Here is a 25,134-nt window from a genome sequence, read left to right as displayed (position 1 = left end):
TGTAACACACAGGATTTCAAGAGCTTCAGACAGACTTTTTGATTTACCAATGGAACTTTAGACAATTTGCAATATTTGAAGTTCCACAATGTAATATAAATTCTTTAAGTAGTCATCCTCTGGTAAAATACAAATGCCTCTAGAGACAGCTCCCTTAAACTTAATGAATCACTTATTCCTCAGTGTTAATAGGGGTAGTAATTCCTGCCAAATTTTCAGGATAGGAGAAAAGAAAGAGCGTCAATGAGTGTCTGGGAATGGCATTCCGAGGATTCCAGGAAAATAGAGGGATTTAAGGGCACAAAAAAAGAGCAGTGGTGCTCCAAAACGAGCTATACTTATATCAAACTGCAGGGTGATGCTGTTAAAAAATAACATAATTTCCTGGCTACCATTCTGCAAACGTAACAAAGGCCTAGCAGAGGATGAACATTTACTGGAGGAAAAAAAATTCTATAGCTTTCTTAATCTTCCACATCAAAACTAAATAAGAAGTATCTTGAGGCATAAGTAATTCCTCATAGGTATCATTCCTTTTTTCCCTAGTATTTTTACCTCATAGCCTTTATACTTCTTGTCTAATCTTCTTACTTCTTAATTTTTATAATGAAACTCTATCCATAAAACAACTTATTATTTCCAGATGAACGTCTAAAGGTTATAGGGACTTAATAATTAACTAACGGGATTCCAGTATGGCTTCTCTTCTTCCATCTGTACAGTGACCTACCTCGTAAACTGCCAGATGGAAGCAATAGCTGGCCTGTATCCCGTGTAAGCATAACTTGTTATTACTGGCACTTTATCTTGTAGTGAGGGAGAAAAGGAGAAGGAAGGGATTTCTTGAGATTTCAGGTCCAAGTTTCCACAAGAGAAAATAATCTTTATTAAGACATTTCTAAAATATGGAGCAATTAAAGATTCTCCTCTATTTCTATTCACTTACATTGGAACTGAAGTAAATAAAGTTAATGAGGTCTATATTCTGATTATGAACACAGGATCTAGAGTCAGACAAGTTGAACTTGTCAGCCTGAAGCTGGTCACTCACAATCTGAATGACTTTTGGCAAGTTACTTAACCTCCCTGAGCCCCAGTTATATCGTCTGAAATAAGGGACTTATACTAATATCTACCTCATAGGTCGTTGTATCAAATTAAATTTTATATATATATATATATATATGTGCAAATATATATATATGTGTGTGTACATATATATAGTGCATGGCCCTAGAAACCACCTCATGGCAGGCAGAATTCTAAGATGACCCCCAGTGACTCTCATCCTTGTATAATCCTCTCCTCTTGAATGTGAGCAGAACCTGTAAATATGATGAGATGTTATTCCCAAGATTGTGTTAAGTTATATGGCAAAAGATTTTGCAGATGTAATTAAAGTTACTAATTACTAATTTAAACTTTAACTTGAGTTAATCGAAAGGGAAATTATCCAGGTGGGGTTGACCTGATAATGAATCCTTTAAATCTGGATCTAGAGGTCATAGAGGAAATTAAAGATTTGAAGTCAGAGAGATGCACTCCTGCTAGCCGGGAGTGGCCTATGGGAGCCAGGTGGCAAACAACTGCATTGCAAGCAGCCTCTAGGAGGTGAGAGCATTCCCCAGCTCACAGCTAGCAAGAAAACAGGGACCTCAATCCTACGACTGCAAGAAACTCAACTATTTCAACAACCAGAATGAGCTCGGAAGAGGATTCTTCCTCAGAGCATCCAGATGAGAACTCAGCCCAACCAACACTTTGATTTCAGCCTTAGAAAATCCTGAGCAGAGAACTCAGTAATGCAGCGCCCAGACCTCTGATGTATAGAACTTTGAGCTAATAAATGGATATAGTTTGCACTGCTAAGTTTATGGTATCTTTAAACACAGCAATGAAAGCTAATACACACCCAATATGTGTACAATTAAAACAAAGCTACCGCTCCAAAATTATCCATCAATCGATTGCTTTAATATTTAGTGCACCGGTTCTCAAACTAAAGTAAAAAATAAAAAAAAAATTGCCTAGGCAATCTGAAGATGCAGATTTTTAGGCTATACCCCCAGAGATTATGATTCAGGAAGTCAACGCAGAAGTAATCTGGAGTTTTAGCTAGCATTATTTTTTTGTTGTTGTTAATGTTAATAAGAATCATTTAATTAAATGCCTGCAAACAGGGAAGAGAAAAATGATTTATATGGAGCTAATCAAGGAACAGAAACATAAAATTTACAATAAACTTGACCCGTTTTAGAATTATTGAACAATGAACTAATCCATAAAGGATATAAGACAAATGAACATTTTTTTCCAATAATTTATTATCCAAGTCTAGGGGAATCATAAAACATATATTAACTCCATTAATTTAGACAAAGCAAACATTTTAATAACTATAGGAAACCACATTAAATACTTTACCATATTAAGATTAAGAAAAATGGCAACCTCATTTTTCAGATAAAAATAAAATTTCCATTAAGGGAAACAAAATGGTCATTTCAGCTAGGATTCCTGACAACTAGTAGCAAGTGGTAAAGGAGTCACTTGTTTGTTTGGTAAATGCTGATCCGGTGATCATTTTGTCTGAAGTACATAGAAGCCACCTTCCCAAGGCTGACTATCTGTACTCTAGCTACATTGGCTGTCTTTCACTTTCTGGACTATCCTAGAGTTTATTCTACCTCAGGGCCTTTGCCCATGCTCTGCCTGGAATGATTTTCCTCCACCACTCTCATTAATTCTATGACACCTTCCAACCACTAAATGTCCCATCTACTTATCTTCTACATCTTCTTTGAGTCTTTCCTCAAGCATCACTTCTCCAGAAGAGCCCTCTCGGACTCCCTAGACTATATCAGTCTCCCCACTGTTAATATGAGCTTGAAAGCCTCTCTCATTTCCTCACGTATTACTATGATTTGCATCTATAGATTTATTATGTGATTGTTTGAATAGTATCTGTCTCTCTCTCAAAACTAAGCTCCATTAAGCAGGAACTGTGTTGGTTTTGCTCAGCCTGTACACCTAGAAGCTCCTGCACTGTCTGACCAAAGGAAGCGCTACACAAACGTTTGCTGAATGAGTAAATGATTGAATGGACATATAAGCTCGAAACGCACCTTATGCTTAAAGCGGCTCACTGCAGCCTTCATCTGCTCCAGCAAACGTGCTCTCTGCTCCTGGGCCTTGGCAATCTTCTTCCGAAGTTGTCTCCTTAAGAGTCATTTCCGCAGCAGGATGCCAGCTCCACAGCCACAGAGGATAGCTGTAATGACTCGACCATCCAGTTTCATGGTGGGCAAGAGCTGTGTCAGCCTTTCATACCCCAACATATCCTGAATCCTTTGCATGTTTCAGGGGGACACAGGATTTGCCAGAGAATAGAGCACCTTCTGGGGATGAGAACTCTCTCCCACCCCTAAGTTTATTTCTTAGTTGGTCAATCATTTACCCTCGCTACAAACTAGAAGGGTGAGACTTCTGTCCCACACCAACCTGGACGCAAACATCCTTCCTGTCCTGAACACACAGTGTTAGTTTTCCCGGGGCATGCTCTGGAGCCCCATTTCTTCTTCCGAAAAGTTTACTCACCTGACCAGCGGCCATTTCTCCAATGCTTCATCCTCTCCCTTTCCTTCTAAAACACTGCACTCTTATTTTTTTGCATTGATTTCAGCTGTTAGGCTTCCCTCCTTATCAAGTGCCACCATGATCTTTTTAGAAACATAATGAAATCATCTGATTCTGAGGAGATTTGTGGGTGAAATCAGCCAGGAGATAATTAGTTGCCAAGAGCAGTATGAACACAGCCAAGCCACGGCTCTAAGCACAGCTCTCGGCTTTGGCTTGGCTCAGGAAGTAAACAAAAAATCAAATTTTATCTTAGATTTAGGACAAAATGACACCTCGGAAGATATGAGGAAATATTGTTTTTACTACCAAAATTCTGTCATCCCTCCCATGAAATAGAAAATGAGAATGTTGTGTTGCATAGATGCAATTGAAACTTAAAGTTACAATGAAATGGTTCATATTTCTAAGCGTTAAAAATGTCCTGGTCTCCTGGTCCATTCCATGAATCTAGGAATTCATCCCAAGAAAATAATCTATAATAGCCCCAAATATTTCCATAGCAGGGTGTTCATCACTGTTGCCTCTAAGCAAAGACTTGGGAAGTAATCTAAATGTCCTCAACTGAGTAAGGGTTAAAAAATATCAAAATCTGTATTCTAAAATATTTTGTGATTATGTAATTATTCTTTATGAAGACATTTAAGAACATGAGGATTGAACATAATGTGTGAAATTTTAAAATGTTGGTCATAGAGCAGTATATGTTGTATTATCCCAATTTTGTAAGATAAAAACACATACATGTGTTTTTGACACACATGTAAGACAAAGAGAGAGAAAATAGAAATGAGAGAGAGGAGAGGAAGAGAAAGAAAGAAAGAGAAAGAAATATTCTTTCAAAGCAAATACCCAGCATTTTCATCGTACTTTGGTGAGCAGCAAATTCTCCCATGGAAACCAATTGTTGGAAACTTAATGTTTAAGCAAAGATTAAGAAATTTTCTTTATGAAGAATAAGGCACTAAAGCAACAAGCAGATATCCTGGTGGAAACTGTATAAACAGTTGAGGAGCAGCAACTTGGGTGAAGAAAAATTAAATGTTGACTTGAACTGTACTAAAGGATGCCACAAATTTTTTACTGAGTAGAAAATGAAAGTTTCTACAATTTAATAAAAACTGTACTATTTAATATCATGATTATTTCATAAATATTGGTGTATAGATTGATAACCTGGAAAAATGTATAAGCACGCAATTCTTCTGCCAGAGACTGGATTTGAACAAAAACCTTTTCGTTATTGTAGAGACCTAAGATGAAGAATCATTTTAAGACTTAACGGTGGTTCTCAAACTTTCACATGCATCAGAATCACCCAGAGGGCTTGTCAAAATACAGATAACTTGTCTTCTCCCCCAGCATTTTTGATTCAGTAGATCTGGCGTGGGGGCTGAGAATTTTCATTTCTAACAAGTTCCTGATGCAGCGGATCTGATGTGTGGTGTTGTGTCGCTGTGTAGATTTGAGCTGGGGAACCACAGTTTTGACATGGTCACTGCGATCCTGAGCCACTTTCTCTTCTACTACATCAAGGAACAAAACATCATAGAAAAGGCACTCAACTTGACTTCAAAAGACAAAAATCTGCGTCCTGGTTTGACTGTCTGCAGAATGCAAAACAAAATCCCTTAGTACTTTGGATTCATCTTTCCATATCTATATTAATTGGAGTAATAACATCTACTGTATTTATCTTTTAGGGTTGCTATAAAGATAAACTAAGAAAAGATACATTAAAAGGGCTTTATAATCAGTTAATTGCTTTGGAAATATAAATTTGTATCATATGTCTCAATTTTAATGATTATAAAATGATAGAATTGAACCACATGGTAAGTTCCTAACCTTAGGTCAAACTCCCATTATGGTTCTTGAGAGTCTAGAGAAGGCAGAGGAAAGATGATCAGATAAAAGCCATGCTTTACAACTTTTTGGCTAAATAAGGCTGAAGATGTGGGTATGAGCAGGAGTAGAGGTGGAGTGGTCCTTTGCTAAAGATGAGATATGAGATGTGAGACCAGCTTCTCAATGAGCATAGCGTCATCCATGACTGTGGTACCTTCTGTGCATTCCTCTCAGCAGCAGTAATTCCAGACACTAGGCTCTGGAAACAGTCCTTTTAGAATTCATGTATGCCATGAAAATTTATCTGCATCTAAATTGAGTGGTTTATATCTTAACTTTTGAACACTATAGCTTGCCCTACTTGCATCTAATAAATCTTGCTCTATTAATCTGGCATTCCACCCTGGTCGTATCCTGACTTTAATTTTACTGCAAAGACTGCGTTCTGGTTCTCCTGGCATCCAAGCCCAGCTCACACTGCTGATTTGGGTTTTATTATATGGCCCAGAACTAATCACGGGCAGTGACTTCTGTCACTGCATGTCACAGTATGGCTAAAAAGGACCAACACCAAACTGGTACTATCTTATTTTCCACTGCAAAAGGCAGCTGCAATATCTCCAATATTATATTCTGACTGCATTCTCAGAGAGCTCAGGGTAATAAGGAAAAATGAAAACTAAAATTGAATATATAGCCTGAGATATGACAATAAAATAATGTAAATATAGAATAATCATTTTCTAGGTCATTGGTGGGGTATTAGATGTTGGTAAATACTGTGTTACTCTCACAAAGATCTCCATGATTTATTGTTATCTTATTATGATAAACTATCTTAATGGTTCTAATGTGTTTGAAGCTATGATGGTCATGTTTCCATAGCAATATCCTGAAAACTGAGCGGTTTTCTAAAATCACTGTATGTTGACTTGAGAATTCTGCTTCTATCATCACCCCATTGTCTCCCATCACCTTCACTGTCACCATGACCATGGTAAATTTTTGAGTCTCCAGCTTAACTAAAATTCCTTGTAAGAATTAGATTTCCATTAATATATGTAATAATGCAATACTGATAATCTTTATTTTTTCCTCCCTCCCTTCCAAGTGTTAGGTGAGCATCAGCTTCCCAAATGTCCAACCACCCTTGAAAGGCAGGGAGCTTTTCACACTTTTCACTGTCTGCTACAGCATCCCTGTCCAGACAGTTCTACTGCTGTCAGGGGGACCTCTAATAGAAATGAATACTAGAGATTCTTGGGCATAGCCTTAGGGTCAGGCACCAAATCCCATCAATGATGGTGACTTTAAGCAGTGGGACAGTTCAGTTTTTATTCTCTCCTTCAAATTTACTGCGCGATTCAAAGAATATATCTTATTGCTTCCAAATTTAAACCAAAATTATTGGACCTCTTGACTGCCTACTTTACTAGCAGAAAATCATTATTCAGTTTCAGGAGGTACTCATACAAACAGCAGTGTTACAGATCAGCATTAACCTAAAGCTCTCATCAATGTTAACTTAATGTAATAAAAACATTTTCAGATTCCCGTGATTTGAATTAGAGAAGAAAGTATTAAGCCTCTAATTGCTTTGGGCACTTTCTTCTGGGTCTTGAGGCGTGGATTCCCCTTAGATCAGAAGGATTTTTCACGCACGCTAGGTATGCAGATTGAGGGGTTGCACTGAGCAGCACTCACTTCCCTTCTGGTTTGTCAATGCCTGAAATGAGGAATTAGATTTGTGTTAGCAGAATGGTGGGACAGCTGAGTATAGGTTTGGAACTTGACGAGCATCAGTTCAGATGCATCAGACTAAAATTTATAAGATATTTGTTATGTGGCAAGTTGCTTGATTTCGTTGAGCTTCCATTTCCATTTCTTCGTCTGTGAAAGATGGGTCATAACACCTGACGACAAAATGAGGCAGTTTATGGAAAGGGCTCAGCAAAGTCACTTGCATGTATTAAGCATTCAATGAGTGCTAGCTACTTTTAAGAACTCCTAATTCTTATTTGTGTGTTCAGGACTCACCTCCCCTTCCCTGGCACACAAGGAAAGATAGGAAAGCACACAGAGTCCCAGACACAAACTAGGATCCTCCATAGTGAAAGCCAAGATAAGCGAAACATCAATAACGTCTTTGGGTTATACCAACAACCTGTCACACTGAGAAAGTGTCTCGAAACAAAAAAATAATAATGATATTTGATTTCAAAAAGCTCATGGGTCAAGAGATTTTTATAAGAAATCTCTTATCTATAAAATGGCGTTATCTAAATGACAACATTTGTGAAATAGCTTTTAGTTTCTGCCTCTGCAACTGCAATCTTGCTTTGGTTTATTTACATTTTTATTAATATATGCTTTAGTACATTTACATGGCCCCAAACCATGAGCAATAAATGAATTTTTAATCATGTGGTTGCTGCACTCTTATAACTAAATGGATTCAAACAGTATTTTACTTTTGTTTCTAACTCAGATGCTCTGGTTTGCACAAATCCTGGGTGTTGTGGGCCATGATTTCCAAAACCACATCTTCATTCCTTGGCAAGTACTTTAACATCTCTAACACTTAGGAGATGCCCTTATTATAAATAGTATTTTGTGAGTTGTTAAAAAGAAACAAACGCACAAAGAAAATCTTCTAATAGAATCTAAATATTATAAGGGAACTAAACACATAGTGCCTGTACAACGTGCTCTTTTAACTCTATCATTTAGATCACCAACAAAATATTTATTTATCAAGGCACAGAACTAGGTACAGCAAACATAGAGAGGCATGATGTTGGCCATGCATTCAAGGAAAATGTGTGACTTAGAAGACTGATTACTCAAAGACCCATTTCTCTCTATTCACCCACCCCCAGAAAACTAGTTCAACTATAAGACTTAAGAAAAGATGGGTATACCTGACAAGCAAGACTATGCCACAGAGAATACAATTTGGCTGCAAGCTCCCCACAGGTGATTAAATACATCCTAAGCTGAAAAGATGAAAGGTAAAGGTATTTAATTGCTTAGATGCTCTTCCTTTGATTAATCAAGTTAACTAACATTTTGAATATCTAGTAGGTCATTTAATGACAGTTTCAGCTCACCTCATGCCTAAAGTCCTCACAAATGTCAACAAATTTGATGCATAAACATTGTAGGTGCAGATGTAAAACAAACTTATGCAAATTTAGATGGTGTTAATACTTAGCATCCTTTAAAAATTAATGTGCATATTCATGAGCAACACATGAGGTTAATATATTTCTTTCTGATAAGGTTTCCTCACTGCACAGCTGGCTAGAGTCTATAACATTTTTTTAAGTTATATTCTGGTATGTGAAAATTTTGCACCCAGCAGAGTATTGTTTTCTAGAATCCATATTTAAAAAATATTATCAGAGTACTTATAAATGGTTTTGGAGGAAAACGAGACATAAAAAAGAATAATTATAATTATTGATGATAAACAATATACTTCCCTGCTAATTCAATGAGAAAAGAATCAGACAACCAGATTTTTCAGGCCCTTTTAAAACATTTTGTAATCCTGCAGTTAGCTTAGGCTTGTGTATTTTTACAAGCACAGACAATTTGGAGAAACAGTGTTTTATTATTTCATCCATGACCTTAACTCTCTGATGATGCAGAAGGAGACCAGATTCCTTGAACTCTCTCAAGGAAGACCCTCCAGTTTCCACAGGATTCACAAGAACTAACACAACCTCCACTGACAAAGTGGAGAGGCTCTTGGCCAAGCCTGTACTGGAGTGGAGGAGGCTGTTCAACCCATTCGTAGGCATTCTCTCAAGATTATGACCATGACCCCAGATCATGACCCCAGAGGACAGGCTGTTCCTCTCTATTATAACACCTCAAGTAGCCACAGAAAATTACGTGTTGTAGCTACAAGTGTACCTACAATAATTTATGTCTCACTGAGTGTTTGTGGTGACAGATGGGGCAGTGTTTTATAAAAGAAAGTGATGTTGAGTTTGTTTCCTCTTATAAAACAGGAGAAAGAACTATTAAATCCTGACCAGGACGAAAAAAAATAGAGAAGCACTATTCCTTTTAAAATAAACTTTCTTTTGATCTTTCAAATTCTATTCTGTTTTTCTCTAGGTGTATCTTTATTAAACTTTCACTATCACTAAAAAAATGCCTTCCTGGAACCTACCTGTTGAGAAGTAATTACGGTTGTCCTTTATTTCTCGCCATGGCAAGTAGCAGTGAAAGGAGGTGACAATGGGCCCTGGCTGGTCTGAATATTGCCTGACACCAGGGCTCCGCCATCCTAACAAGGCCAGCTGGGTTACAGTGACTGCACGGACTCCCTGGGGATATACCACAGGTAAGGAAGTTATTTACAAGGAACAAACGTCTTATTACAAAGAGAAAACAGAAGCAAGAAAAATGAAGTGAATTTCTCAATCAGAGACTCTCAGCCACTTTCTAAAAGCCTCTTATCAAGTTTATAAATGTACTTGTTAAACGTCTGGTAAGAGTGGTGAACAAAATGCCAATGACCAGGATCAAAGAATACTTTCTGAAAAAAAAAAAAAAAAAAAGAATCATTTGTAGGTGCCAAGCCAAGAGGGTGAAAACAAGTTATTTCTCCCTTGGGAATCCATTTTAGCAAGTTTTCCTCCTACAGCCATAATTAGCTAACAGTATTAAAAACAGTGATGTGTGCCTTTGTTACATGGGAAAGCGTGTTAGTATGCACGAACCACACCAGTGAATTTTAATTTACTTGTTGTGAGAAGTTGGAATCCATTTGTTGTGTGGAGGTTGGATACAACTCCAATTCCAGGTGAGCGCATTTATTCATACTGATTTTTACCCATGATGCCCTATTTCAGGATAATACTAAAATTAAATGAACAATTCTAATTGATAACTAATTACTTTCAGCTTTCTTTACAATTAATAGTTGTTCTAGAACTCACAACCTAACCTTTGGAAGTTAGTTGCACAACTCTTCTTGAAGGTCTGACTTTTACACTACTAGAATAATTTACATTTGTACTAGCTAATAAGGAAAACAATTCTTGTTTTAACTAAAGAATGTCAGACAGGCTATGTGCTGGATATCCATATATTAGTAACAACCCAGATTGCAGGCATTATCCACTGTATCTTTCCCTCCCACAGGCATGACGGAGGGGGAGAATCTAATAGGGGACTAGTAGATGTATCAATGAGACTGGACTCATATCTATGTTTTAAATTTCTATTTTAATGAAAGTGTTACAATATTCACTCTTGCAAACAAAAAGCTAATTTCTATTTTCATCATACTTCAGGTGTGTTCGCCACATTTCATGTAGTCCGTTTCTCTTTCCCTTAGAGATATTGGGGCACATTGTTGTGATGATGTGAAAAATCATATGTCCCCTTCAGTTTCTCCAAATTATGGGACTGCTTTGACTTATTTTCCAGGGCAGGCAACATGTTCTGTTACTCTTTTACAATGTTTTCATGCTCACAAAACATAGTGCTTGACTGTGCATAGCACAGTGACTGATGGATTCTCAGAGAGGGGGAAAGAGTTTAACATAGTTTTCTTTTCCAAAGGGCTGGAAAAAAAAAAAAAAAGCAGATGCTAATATATTATGTAAGGGCATAAACACTACCATTTTTTCAGGGAAACAAGAACATTATTAATGAGAACAGTTAACATTTCAGAACTGACTTGAGGCCCTTAACCATACGGACAAAATTTCTATTGCAATTTAGAATTCATTTATTTTTAGTAATTGTAATAGGTAAATTTGTCATCTAGATTTTTATTGCTAATGATTTGCAAATACTCTAGAGAAGTGGGATTTTAATTTTACTTTATGGCTCCATGTTGTGGATTTTTTTTATTAAGTTAGAGGCACAAGTGAGCAGAAAATGTGTTTTATATTGGCGAGGAAAAGTATTAAGAATATAAAAATACTTTCTCTCCCTCATGACTTAAGTAAACCTGATCAGAAAATAAAATATTCCTTCCTTAAAATTTCAGCTCCCATGTATAATATGATTAAAATTGTAAATTTGTAAATTGTCAATAGGATGGGCCCTAATCCAATATGACTGATATCTTTATTAAAAAGGGAAATTTGGACATAGAAACATGCATGGAAGGAAGACTATGTGAAGAGATGTATGGAGAAGACGGCCATCTATAAGCCAAGAAGAGAGACATGGAATTGATCCTTCCCTCACAGTCCTTAGAAGGAACCAAGCCTGCAAACACCTTGATTTTGAACTTCTAGCCTCCAGAACTGTGAGATAATAAATTTCTGTTGTTTAAGCCAACGAATTTGTGATATTTTGTTATGGCAGTCTTGGTAAACTAATACATTGCCTAAAAACCTTTCTGGTTGGCAGAATAATGGCCCCAAAAGATGCCACATCCTAATCCTCAGAATCTGTGAATTTGTAAGATTATGTGCCAAATTACAACAAGAATTAAAGTTGCAGATGGAATTGTTTGCTAATCAGATGACCTTACAATAGGGGGCTTATCATGGATTATCCAAATGGTCACAATGTAAAAACGAAGTCCTTACATGTGGAAGGAGGAGGAGGTAAAAGTAATAGACAGTCATGCATCACTTAACGACGGGGATACATTCTGAGAAATGCATCTTTAGGCAATTTCATCGTTGTGCAAACATCACAGTGCACTTACACTAACCTGGATGATATAGCCTACTACACATCTAGACTATATAGTATAGCCTATTGCTCCTAGACTATAAACCTGTACAGCATGTTACTGTACTGAATACTGTAGGCAATTATGACACAATGATAAGTATTTATATATCTAAACATAGAAAAGATACAGTAAAAATACAGTATAAAAGATTTAAAAAATGGTACACCTGTATAGGGCACTTTTAGCACGGATGGAGATTGCAGGACTAGACCTTACTCTGGGTGAGTCAGTGAGTGAGTGGTGAGTGAATGCGGAGGTCTAGGACGTTACTGTACACGACGGTGGACTTTATAAACACTGTACAGTTAGGCCACACAATTTATAAAAAATATTTTTCTTTCTTCAATAGTAAATTAACCTTAGCTTACTGTAAATTTTTTGCTTTGTAAACTTTTTACTTTTTTTAACTTTTTGACTCTTTTCTAATAACACTTAGCTTAAAACATAAATACATTATACAGCTATACAAATATATTTTTTCTTTATATCTTTATAAGCTTTTTTCTATTTAAAAAATTTTTTATTTTGTTTTTACTTTTTGAACTTTTTTGTTAAAAGCTAAAACACAAACACACACATCAGCCTAGGCCTACACAGGGTCAAGGCCATCAAAATCACTGTCTTTCACCTCCACATCTTGTCCCATTGGAAGGTCTTCAGGGGCAATAACACGCATGGAGCTGTCATCTCCTGTGATAACAACACCTTCTTCTGGAACACCTCCTGAAGGACCTGCCCGAGGCTCTTCTTGAGGAAGTGTTCCCCAGGACACATTCATTCAGAAACATGTCCATGGTGGTTTGCTTGGTTTGTTTCTTTTATTATCATAGATTTGCTTATAAGCAGATAATGCAACGTAAACATTCATCTCTATTAATGAAAACCTTCTGGTGTTGGAGTCCTTGTTTTCCAACTTTTTAAGGGGCTTGTTGAGGTCTGCAAAAGTTTCTGTTAAACCTTTCACTGTGAATTTTCTTGGGGGTTCTTCTTTTTCTTCTCCTGCAGTTTCCTTTTCTCTTGGCTCTTCTTCAGCTATGCTTTCCTGCTCCAGTTCCAACAATGCCTCATTAGTCAATTCCTCAGCAACCACCTTTAGGAGCTCCTCAATGTCATCCCCATCCACACCCAGGTTAAAGTTGTTTGCCTTCTCAACCACCGCCTTGTTGACTTTTGCAACCTCCTAATCCTTGACAAATCCTTTGAAGTCATGGATGAACCTCTTGAATGTCTTCTTCCAAATGTCATTCATAAACTCCTTGGTGATATCACCCCAAGCCCAAGCAAGGTTCTTGACGCAGTCATAGATGCTGTAATCTTTCCAGAATTGCTTCAGTGTCTTCTCAGTGTCTTCCTCAGTTGAAGCAATAGCCTGGGCAAAGGTCCTCCTCAGGTAGTAGGACTTCAAAGCTGCTATAACTCCTTGATCCATTGGTTGTATCAAAGAAAAGGTGTTTGGAGGGAGAAAAACCACTTTGATCTTGAGATAAGATCACCAGTGAAAGGCAGATGTCTGGGAGCATTATCAACCATAAGCAAAATCTGAAAGGTATATTATTATCCAAACAGTACTTCTCCATTTCATTGGCGTAGCAATTCAGAAGGGCATCTTGGAAGAGGAGCTGGGCCATCCATGACTTCTTATTGCTCCTGTAATTCACTGGCAATGTGTGCTTATTCATATGCTTGAAGGCCCTGGGCTTGTCACAGTGCCAAATCACAAAGGGTTTCAGTTGTAGCCTGCAACATTGCCCCCAAAGAAGACTGTTACCCCATCCTTAAAAGCTTTGAAACCTGGCATTGACTTGGCCTCCTGATGAATGAAAGTCCTTTCAGGCCTTTGTTTCTGGAATAGCGAGGTTGGATTCATATTGAACATTTGCTCTGGCAAGTGATTTTCCTCCACAATCAGCTATCTAGAGTTTCCAAAATTTCTTCAGCTGCCTTCATAGCAGCACTAGCAGACTCACCATTCACTTTCACATTATGTAGTGAATAAAGATTTTTGAATCACTTAAACCACCCAGAGCTAGCAGCAAATTCAACATCGTATTTGGGTCCAGACTTTTCTTTCAACATTGCAAGCAAAGTTTTTGCTTTAGCTGTGACCAACATGGTGCTGAAAGGGATACACTTTTGTGTCTGGTCTTTAATCCAGGACATTAGATGTTTCTCCACGTCTGACATAGTCCCTTCTCGAATTTTAGTGAGTCTTATTGCCTTTAGTGAAGCAGACACTTTCACAGCTTTCATCACTTTGTTCTCATTCTTCAAGATTGTAGCTACGGTGAAATGGGATGTGCCTAACTGGCAAGGAATATCCATCACTGATTTTCCACCTTCGTAGTCCTTAGTCACTTTTAATTTTGTTTCCAGGTCAGTCACTCCATGTGACCTCTTACTGGCAACATTAGCAGTAGATTTTGTATGCTTACGGGCCATGCTGAACAAAACAACATGAGATTAAATCAAGCACAAGGGAAAAGGATGCAATCAAGAGATGCAGTAAACACGAGTTCTATGAGGCTGTTGCCAGCATAACACAGCATACTGTTTTACAGTAAACCTTCTTCTATAAGTAGAAAGAATACATTCTAAAATAATGATAAAAAGTATAGCATAGTAAATACATAAACCAGTAACATAGTCTTTTATTATCATTATCAAGAATTATGTACTGTAAATAACTGTATGTACTATACTTTTATATGACTGGCAGTTCAGGTTTGTTTACACCAGCACCACCACAACCATGTGAGTCACGCATTGCACTATGATGTTATGATAGCTGGGACATCACTAGGCAACAGGAATTTTTCAGCTTCATTATAATCTTATGGGATCACTGTTGTATACGCAGTCCATTGTTGATCAAAATGTTGTTATGTGGTGCATGACTGTAGTGCGATAAAAGCTTGATTCGCTGTTTCTGACTTTGAAGATGGAGGAAGGAGGCCAAGAGCCAAGGAATGTGAGTGGTCTCTAGAAGTGAATTCCGCTCTAGAACCTCCAGAGGGAGCACAGCCCTGTTGACACCCTGACTTTAGCCCAGTGAAACTGATTTCCAACGCCTGACCTCCAAAACTGCAAGAGAATAAATGTGTGTTGTTTTAAGCCACCAAGTTTGTGGTGATTTGTTAAAGCAGCAACAGGAAACTAATACAAACTTTATCTTTCCCAGGTTGGTCTCATGCCAGAAATTCAACTTCGTGGTCCACCACCCTAGTCATATCATTGTTTAGATGGTTCATTTGCTAGAAAATTTTATGGTAGACTGACTGAAAAAGAGCCTCAGAACTAAAATGTTCATATTGAGTTTGCAAAGCTTTTTTCCAAATTATCTGGAGACATTCCTAGGGATCTGTAAAAATCCAACTTCTGGACCAATTTCCATGTGACTACATCAAACCAAAATCAAATTTATCCTCAAGTAATTTTCCCCCAGGCCATGATTAAGACCATGAAACAATTAGCAGCCACTTTCTTTACAATCAAATATAAGCAGGTTTGGTAACTTAACATTTTCCTTGTTTTCAAGTCTTACCTATACCTATTTTTAAGGAAATAATAATAATAATTTTGGTCTTCCAAAAAATAATAAAGAAACAGAATAAGCAAAATCACATCATTAGTGATAAAGTATATGTTCTTTAAATCAAGTTCTATTCCTGGAGAAGTTCAGTAATGGCTTGGACCTCATTAGAGTACATTTAAACATTGGATGGGTCATTGGACTTGACCCTTATGGTCCCTTTCCAACAGGTGGTTCTAAAACCCTATGATTCTCTGTTGATGTAGATTAAAGCAGTAGCACAGAATCCGTCTGGTTTTTTATAATAAAATTTCTGACAAAAAATCGTAAAGGAAAGCTTTCTTTATTGCATTTGAAGATTTGACGTTAGGCTCAATAGCACCTCATTTTATTCAATTTTATTTTTATTATTTTATTTTATTTTACTTTATTTATTTTATTCAATAGCACCTGGCATGCTTGCAAACTTATTTTAAGGATAAAATGAGGAAACGTTTTTCAGAGTCGGGCATAATAACTAACACAAAGAAGCCCTTAAGCTTTTTAAAATACCTAGTTACTCCTTTAATTGCAAAATTTTTTTATCTCAAACATAATTTACAACAAAATTCCTCAGAATAGGAATTTGGTAAATATGAATTAATAATTCCTTCATGATTCAGAGATAGTATTGCGACCACTTGCTCATAAAAACAGTACTGCTTGACTCTCCACGGTGTTGTAACAAGGATGCCTTTTGGAAAATAAATTATTTAACCAAAGGATGAAGGTCATTAATTGAAGTTGTCTCTTGCCCTCAATAAAATCATTTTTTTTCTTCTCAGCAATGTCTATTGACTTTTTAAAAAACACTCAATATGCACTCTTTTTTTTTTTTTTTTTTGTGAGGAAGATCAGCCCTGAGCTAACATCCATGCCAATCCTCCTCTTTTTACTGAGGAAGACCGGCCCTGAGCTAACATCTATTGCCAACCCTCCTCCTTTTTTCCCCAAAGCCCCAGTAGATAGTTGTATTTTATAGTTGCACATCCTTCTAGTTGCTGTATGTGGGATGCGGCCTCAGCATGGCCAGACAAGCAGTACGTCACTGTGCGCCTGGGGTCCGAACCCGGGCCGCCAGTAGCAGAGTGCGCGCACTTAACTGCTAAGCCACCGGGCCGGCCCCAAATATGCACTCTTTATTTCACGTCAACAACCATTTACAACCATAAAGTAGTGTTTTACATACTGATCCACAAAGTTTTAGGAGTCTCAGGCTCTTTTGTGAGATTGGTTTAATGGGGGCAGGGGCATATGAGTGACACAGGGGGCATTCTTGTGCCCACCGTTTTAATCAGACAGTTAAGCTTTTTCCAGTTCATGCATTGGCTTTCATATTTGGTTGGAAAAAAGATGTGGGTATCACTGTCTTAGTGAACTTCACCCCAATAAAATTTACATTCACATAGAATATATTAATAAAAACATTTCAACTATGTCATAGACCGATGGCTGTTCCCAGGCACATGGCTAACCAGAATAAAGACTTCATTTCCCGGCCTCCTTTGCAAATAGATGTGGTCACATGACTAAGCTGTCACCAAAAGAAGGTAAATGTAAGTGGTATGTAACATTAATGGTCCATATCCCTACCAGAAGGGGGCGTGCCCCTGGACACTCAAGTTTTATCCTGCTGTTTAGAACAGGGATGTGATTCCAGGAATTCTCTCTACTTTGAACCTTTAGGACGAAGGCCACAGCACCGAGAGAATCTGGAAGTAGTCTGGGTACCCAATTCCTCTTAGACCACCATAACAGCCTTGAATTATCTAAATTCAGACTTTTGTGAGAGACAGAAATAAACTTTCATCATGTCTGAGCCACTGTCTTTTTGGGTTTCTGTTACTTGCATCCAAACCTAAATGAAATACCATCTTATGGGCTTTTATGATATTACTACTAAAGACTATTAAACCTAATTGAATTTTCATAACTAGATACATAATTCATATCTTGTATCTTTTGCCATTTATTCATTTATGGGTTTAGCAAAGACAGCAATTGTGTAAAAAAACCTAGACATCTGCGGTTCCAATAATTATTTTCCTACCAATGCAAATAGATTGTGAGAATGTTGTGGCTTTCAAAATTTGTTATATTCGGTAAAATTGAGAGCTATCATCTCAGCTTACCAAAAAAGAGTGTATGCTCTGTAATACTATTTCCAATTCAACCGCAGTCATGAGAATACTCAGAGGTAAAACAAAATCAACTACCTTAAAGAAAAATATCTGAAGAATAAGCATATTTACAGCCCAAGGTTACAGCCAGTCTTTTAAGTAACAGTAAACAAATGTTTCTAAAAGCTTTTGAAGTGAATAGCATTTTATTCAAGTCAAAAAACACCATTACACTGAAGAACCAGTTGGAATTCATACACAATAATAAAGTGAATTGTTTTGCTAGATCAGTCCAAGAATAGGAATGCTCATGATTCACTACTCAAAGGGAAACGAAAACCAAAATAATTTTAAAAGAAATGGGGCTTTGAGGAGTCAGAAGAATGGAGTGTTAGTGCTGTCATTTAAGAAGGAATATTGAAGAAATTTAAAGATTAAATATAACAATATAATAGATATCTGTACTGAGGGCTGAAAATTGATAAGACATGCTAGAGAACGAAAGGAGAGGGGGACTCTAAACAAGTCAACAAAGATAGGGTTTTGTTAGAGATGAATCTAAGGAAACTATGAACAAAGATCCTCAGGGAATAGTAATATAAGACATCTGGACAAGCTGCCTACATACGTGGAGATAGGGCACATAGTGACCAAAAGTCCAGGGAGTTGGAAATCAGCATAGGTGGCTGGATAACCATTATCAGAGTTATAGCAGCAGGAGTACCTACTCCAGGGATGGAGAATGAGGCTATTTGAGGTGAAGGCTACTAGGAAGATACAAGATAGCAGGCAGAAAATGTTGTTAACGGGAGCAAGAAGAATGAGGCAAACTCTAGGTCATTATGAATTTGGGATACAGGAAAAGACCCAAGTTTACCAAGACAGTCTCTGGGATACCAAAATCAAAGATAGGTGAGCTACAAGTGGAGCGCTCCGTGCTTAGCCATGACCTACTATTTGTAAATATCTCTTAGCCTAGGACTAGTTGACCTTGGGGAAAGAGGGAAGTGGGCTCAGCCTAAAGAGATTTAGGTGGGAAAGTGTTGAGAGCACACAAAATGGAAGCACTCATGCTAAGGACTGGGCACTAGTAAATGGAGTTATGGGTGTAACTGACAACGCCTTAAAGAAACACCCATGGAGCGGTCAAAACCACAAAACCCACAGACACACCCAGAGATAACCAGACAGCACGACAGCAGAGTTGGATAACACGTGGAAGCAGCATAAAAGGGAGAGACCGAAGGAACACCGAGGCCAGCGAGCCATTCCAGAGAGAGGGCGACAGGCTGCTGGTCGCCTTGCTGATTTCCAGGCCTCTCGTGGCGCCCCCCGGCTGGACCGATTTCCCGATCCAACTCGTTGGATTGTGCCAAGGACTTTGTGGACTTTAGTTCGTAACCCCTTGCATAGTGAGTGCTGTGTTTGGTGTTATTTAATATGTTCTTATGATACTCATGTGATTTAACTTATGATGTTTGATTGAGCCTCTATAAAGGGACGCTATTCCCTACCGCCGTTCCCGGACCTCAGTGGCTTGCAACCAGACCCCTTGAATTTACCCTAATAAATTCTGGTACTGTGGAAAGACACAAAAGTGAGTGGAGAATCCGTTGTTAACCTTTATTACAGAAACCAAACAATAATTGTTTTCTTCTAAATTCCTATAGTGCCGTAGAAAGTAATATGGCCTTATAAGATGCAGAAAGAAGTGTAGATCAGGGTGTAACCAAGAGTAACTAGAGAGCACAGGTGAGGTGACAATGGGATTCAAATAAATCTAACCAAGAAGAGGAGAATAAGGATGGAGTGATGGTGATGGCGGAGGCTAGGTGTCATACTGGGTTGTGGACAAAATAAATCAAGGGAAGCAGAACAGATCTGGAATCAAGAAAGCATGTCTTAAAAAGAACACTAGAGTTTGAAGCACCTAAGGAGACAAAATGCAAAAATGCAAGATGGTGACATGGAAACAGAATCAAATTCAGCATATACATTTTTAAAATTTTTAATATTTTTTCAATATTTAAATGTAAAAGAAAAATTTTTGTTTAAAATCAAGTTGTTATTGGTTAAGACCATAACTCACATCAGCAGGGAAATAAATCTCTAGTCCTCAGTTCGGTTTCCAGAAAAAGATTGAGGAGAAAAGGCAAGATCTAGAGAAGATGGTCTATTGTTTAGGCTTTCGGCATGCAAACGAGGATGCTGAGACAAGTTTTGAGGTAAAAGGTAGAGAAAATTGGGGTACACTGCTAATTAAAAGAGGAACAATATGTATGTATTTACCATCATCATCATCATTACTTCAGTATCTGGGAGTCCACAATAGAGAGAAGACATAGTTCCACCGGCCTCCTTGCTTTTGAACATACCAGGAACACTCTAGCTTCTAGGTATTTGCTCTTGCTGTCTCCTTTATGAGGAATGCTCATGCAAACCTATCAACCCACACAGTCTATTTTTTATCGCCTTCTGTTCTTTAAACAAATATTACCTTCTTATTGAGGCCTCTGTAACTCTATTTAAAATTGATCCCTCCATATACACACCCTTTTGCCCCCCTATAATGGGTTAAATGGTAGCCCCTCAAAAGATATGCCTACCTGGAACCTGTGAATGTGACCTTCTTTGGGAAGAGGGACTTTGCAAATGTAATTAAGTTAAGGATGTTGAGATGAGATCATTCTGGATCTAGGGTGGGCCCTAAATCCAGTGCTAGTTGTCCTCATAAGAGAAAGGCAGAAGGAGATTTGAGACATAGAATAGTGGAGGAAGCCATGTGAAGAGGGAGGCTGAGATAGGAGTTATGCTGCCACAAACAGAGGAACACCTGGAGTCAGAAGAAGCTGGAAGAAGCCGGAAGGATTCTCTCCTAGAGCCTTCTGAGGCAGCCTTGATTTCGAACTTCTGGCCTCCAGAACCGTAGAGAATAAATTTCTGTTGTCTTAAGCCACAAAGTTTGTGGTAATTTGTTATGACAGCCCTAAAAACTGAGACATAGTCCTTATCAGCATCTGATACATTATGTTTTACTTATTGTCTGTTATATTGTCTGTCTTTCCCCACTAGAATGTAAGCTACAATTGAGGTGGTTTTTCTGTCTGTTTTGCTAATGGCCAGATCCCTAGCACCTAGAACCACTGTTACCACATGTTAGGCACTCAATAAATATGGGCTGGATAAGTAAATGAGTGATTGAATATTTAAATAGATGAAAAACGGGATGAGTTCCACATTTGGATCTTTGTGGAACAGAGAAGACAGAACATCCTAGAAGTGAATCATGAGTGAGATTGAGAAGCTCAGGCAGGTGGGAACTTAGATTTAGAAATGACCAAGAGAGTATAAACCTCCTGCACCTCCATATCCTAAAGAAGTTATGGGTGTGAGCATCATGAGCTGAATTCTGAATTGCACAAACTTTGCCCACACAAATTGTTGTGAAGTGTTTAACAGCACATTCTCTAGATTGTGGCATCTGGTGTTAACAGAATCCTTGCTCTACCCAGAGGATAATATTTTAAATAAGCTTCACTCTTGCCAGCCAAAAAGACAGAAGCTTATAAAACTCTCCGCACTGCAGTGCAAGAGAAGAATGCCATGGCTGTGATCAGAATACTTAGATTAAGAACTTTCACATATTCAAAAAGAGGCAGTTATAGGTGCTAATGAAAAATAGTAGCAGGCATTGTTTTTAAACTACAGCTGACAATAGAGTAATGCCTGCAAAAAGTCTTGAAATATGTTTTCGTTTTCATCCAGCAAATCCATTTCTCGTAAATCATTAAGTACGTGCCCAAATATTTAATTGCAAAGATAATTACCACAGTGTTATTTATAATAGGCAACAAATGGAAGCAAATTAAATGTCCAAAAATAGTGGTTATTTAAATGCCCATTCAAGATGTCATAGAAATATGTTTATTGAAAATGAGAGAGATTCATGATACAATAAGTAGAAAACAGAATATACAGGGGCTTTGGGGTGTTTTTGTACATAAAGATGCATTAAAAATCTGAAAGGATATATACAGGGTAGTAGACTAATGGATGATTATTATCTTCTCTTTGTTTTTCTAAATTTTCATAATGAAAATGTGCTACTTTCAAACTGAGGGAAAAACTAGTTATTTTAAAAATAAATCCACTTTATGAAATTCTGTGTTAAAATTTTACATTTAAACATCTGAGCAAGTTCTGATGAATAGACTGATAACTTTTTAACTGATAGTATTAAAGAAGTGACCATCCCTAATATCACCAGCAAATGATTAAGGTAAATCACATATAAAACAAAAAGCAGAACTTGAATGTTTAAAAAAAAAGAAAAAGGAAAATTAAAATAGATCAGAGTAGAAACACTTTCTTTAGTTAGTCCTTGGCAAAGAAGTTTCACAATTTCTAATGAAGAGAAATTACCATTAATACCAGACCCCCACATAATAATTATGGAGTTTGTTGTATACAATTATGTTCCAGTTAACTGTACAATAATGTAGATTTAGTCACCCTTAAGTTTGTTCTCTACTGTCTTCATAAAGTCCTTAATTATAAAACCCTTTCTTGTTTGGTTTCAGCTAGATGACTAAATCAAATAAACTCTAACTAGCTTTGTAATCAAGATTCTGTGGTCCAGAGAGGAAAATCAAGGTAAACAGTTTTCCATACAGAATAGGAACCTGTTAAATTAGTCATAACCCAGGCTGGGATGGAGGCTTAATATAAGAACAAGCACTAAGTGAGACAACTGCAGGAACATTTCCAAGTGGGTTATTAACCAGAAAAAAAAATTTCAAATTTCAGGAAGATTTTGCCCAAACCCAACAGCCTACAATTTCCACTCTCTTTATTAAATGGCAATAGTAACCAAAGGACAGGAAAGCCTACTTGTAAAGAAATTGATTGTTGACTTGTAAAGAAATTGAATGTTGATTAATTAAGTATTAATAATGTGCACAGGAGAAAATGCAATCCTTTCATTGAGAAAGTTCCCTGACAGCTAAAGAAAATGCCTATAAAAATAGGAGCACCCTTATTTTGCCCTGTGAAGGACTGTAAATCCATAATGTTATCATCCTCCCTGTGTGCAGCAGTCCAAATTCAAGATGTTTGTAGCCCCGTTAAAAACTACCTTCTTGGGTAAGATGCTTTCTTTTATTTAAGATGCTATTCTTTTATTTTAAGATGCTATTCTTTGATAAACTGAGATAGCTGATCAACCAGTCCACACCAAGTTATAAAAGTTCTAGGGGCCAGCCCGGTGGCACAAGCGGTTGGGTGCACACGCTCCACTGCGGAAGCCTGGGGTTCGCCAGTTCGGATCCCAGGTGCTCACCGACGCACGGCTTGTCAGGCCATGCTGTGGCGGTGTCCCATGTGAAGTGGAGGAGGATGGGTGCAGATGTTGGTACAGGGCCGGTCTTCCTCAGCAAGAAGAGGAGAATTGGCGGATGTTAGCTCAGGGCTGATCTTCCTCACACACACACACACAAAACTTCTAATGGGCTGCCTCTCAGGTTATAGTGTTGCCTTCTAAGCCTCAAAATTCCTTGATGGTAAGAAACTAAATTATCGATGAGTGTCCCAGGCACTGATAGATCAGAATTATTACAATTTCTATGGGGAGAAAACTTTTGTTCAACCTCAAAATACTCCATGAACCCATGAATTTACCCCACTTCACCTAGGATTGGCCGTGTTTATGGGTCAGTCATTGTCCTCATGAGAGATCCTATTACTTCACCATTCAGGTTTTGCTTTAGAGAAAACACGTGTAAACAGGCTTTCTTGTAATAGGTAAGTATAAACCCTGTTTACCTTCCCCGTAAATTAATTGGGGGAAATGAAAAATATATATGTTTTTCAGATATATTTCTAAGTTCTGATTTTTTTCAATAAATGTTCAGTCTTACCAATACAACTTGAAAAGATTAGGAAAGAGAAAAAGAGCATATATACTTGGAAAGCTTCAAATCATGGGGATAAAATCGCTAAACAGCTCCAAGGACATTTGAGGTAGAAAAGACATTCAATCAGTTCTCATCATGCCACCAAATGTGACTTTGCATTTAAGCAGTGACTTTTTACGCTCACCCTTTTAAACTCAGATCTAGATTTTTTGAGAGGAAGGCTTTGGTTTATTTCTCAATAGAAGGCTGTGATGCATGATGTGCTTGATTTTTTTTTCAAAGTCTTCTGTAGCTACTGCTAAAAAAATGACACTTTATATTTTTATTTACAAGATTAAATGTTAAACTAGTTAACAGCAAATGAGTCTGTCTTTCTTCCACGAAAGCAAATTCTTTTCACTCTCTTGCTATACTTGTTACAGTTTATCTTGTGAATTAGGTTTACTGCTGGAAATAATGGGGTTATTGACTGGTCCAGTGATCAGAACCCAGCTTAGCTAATTAAGAGCCAATGAGCTGACTTCTGATTCTATTATTAACTTTCTAATGGAAGCCATTGCTCTCGCCCCCTTTGACCTGTGTGAATTGCAACGTTTCTAACATATGGAGTATGTTGACACGTTCCCTACCTCTGAGAATGAGGCTAACAGGGATATCGATCCCTTAGGATCATTTTGAGGATTAAATAAGAATAAATATAAAAAGCATGTGGTCCAAGTAAAATCTCCTTAAATGTTAGTTATTATTATCATTATTATATAAAAGTAAATGAGGAAGAAGAAGGGATGAGCTATTGATTGATGAAGATGACATAATATTAACAGGCTACAGAAAAAAGACACAGTCCCAAATGCATCTTCTCTAACAGTTAGGATAGGTTTAGAATTGGAAAGAGAAAAAAAGCAATGGGAAAAAACAATATCAGTTCATTACAGAAAATAACATAATAAGAAGGACTAGACAGTTTTAATGTGTTCAAGTATCCCAGTTCTGGTTAATTTTATGACAGATTGGAAAAAGAACCTGTACGTACCATCCAGGAACATTTATATTCAAAGCAATCACGTACGTTGGGAAAAGAACTGCAGATTCGTGACTAGAAAAGTTTCCAATCTCCAAAAGCAAGGAACAAATAATTCCTGGAAATGACAGACTAGATGCTGATTTTTAGTAAAATTAGAGAGTCCATTATTAAATAAATGGTTTATTAGTATGAGAAAAATGAAGTGACCTTCAGGAGGCAACATTGCTTATTCAAAGCAAATCATAGTAAAATACTTTTTTGGACAGTATTACCTTATTCATTGTTTAGGGAAAGGTCAGAGAGAAATA

The 25,134-nt window shown here is 37.4% G+C and overlaps 1 protein-coding gene across 1 annotated transcript in view; it reads right to left on the bottom strand.

Annotated features, from left to right (window-relative positions):
- LOC131416196 (vitamin D3 hydroxylase-associated protein-like) overlaps positions 1-3,410 on the bottom strand; it is a 50,778-nt gene extending 47,368 nt beyond the window's left edge. Inside the window, 1 exon segment of the mRNA XM_058558516.1 lies at positions 3,126-3,410. Within this exon segment, the coding sequence (XP_058414499.1) occupies positions 3,126-3,356 (231 nt within the window). The 5' untranslated portion in view covers positions 3,357-3,410.
- Between the last annotated feature and the right edge of the window lie 21,724 nt (positions 3,411-25,134).

The sequence above is a fragment of the Diceros bicornis genome, chromosome 17 (genome assembly GCF_020826845.1).
Source record: "Diceros bicornis minor isolate mBicDic1 chromosome 17, mDicBic1.mat.cur, whole genome shotgun sequence".
NCBI classification, from domain to species: Eukaryota; Metazoa; Chordata; class Mammalia; order Perissodactyla; family Rhinocerotidae; genus Diceros; species Diceros bicornis.
The sequence above is the reverse complement of the archived record's forward strand: the minus strand, read 5'-3'. Positions and strand labels throughout refer to the sequence as shown.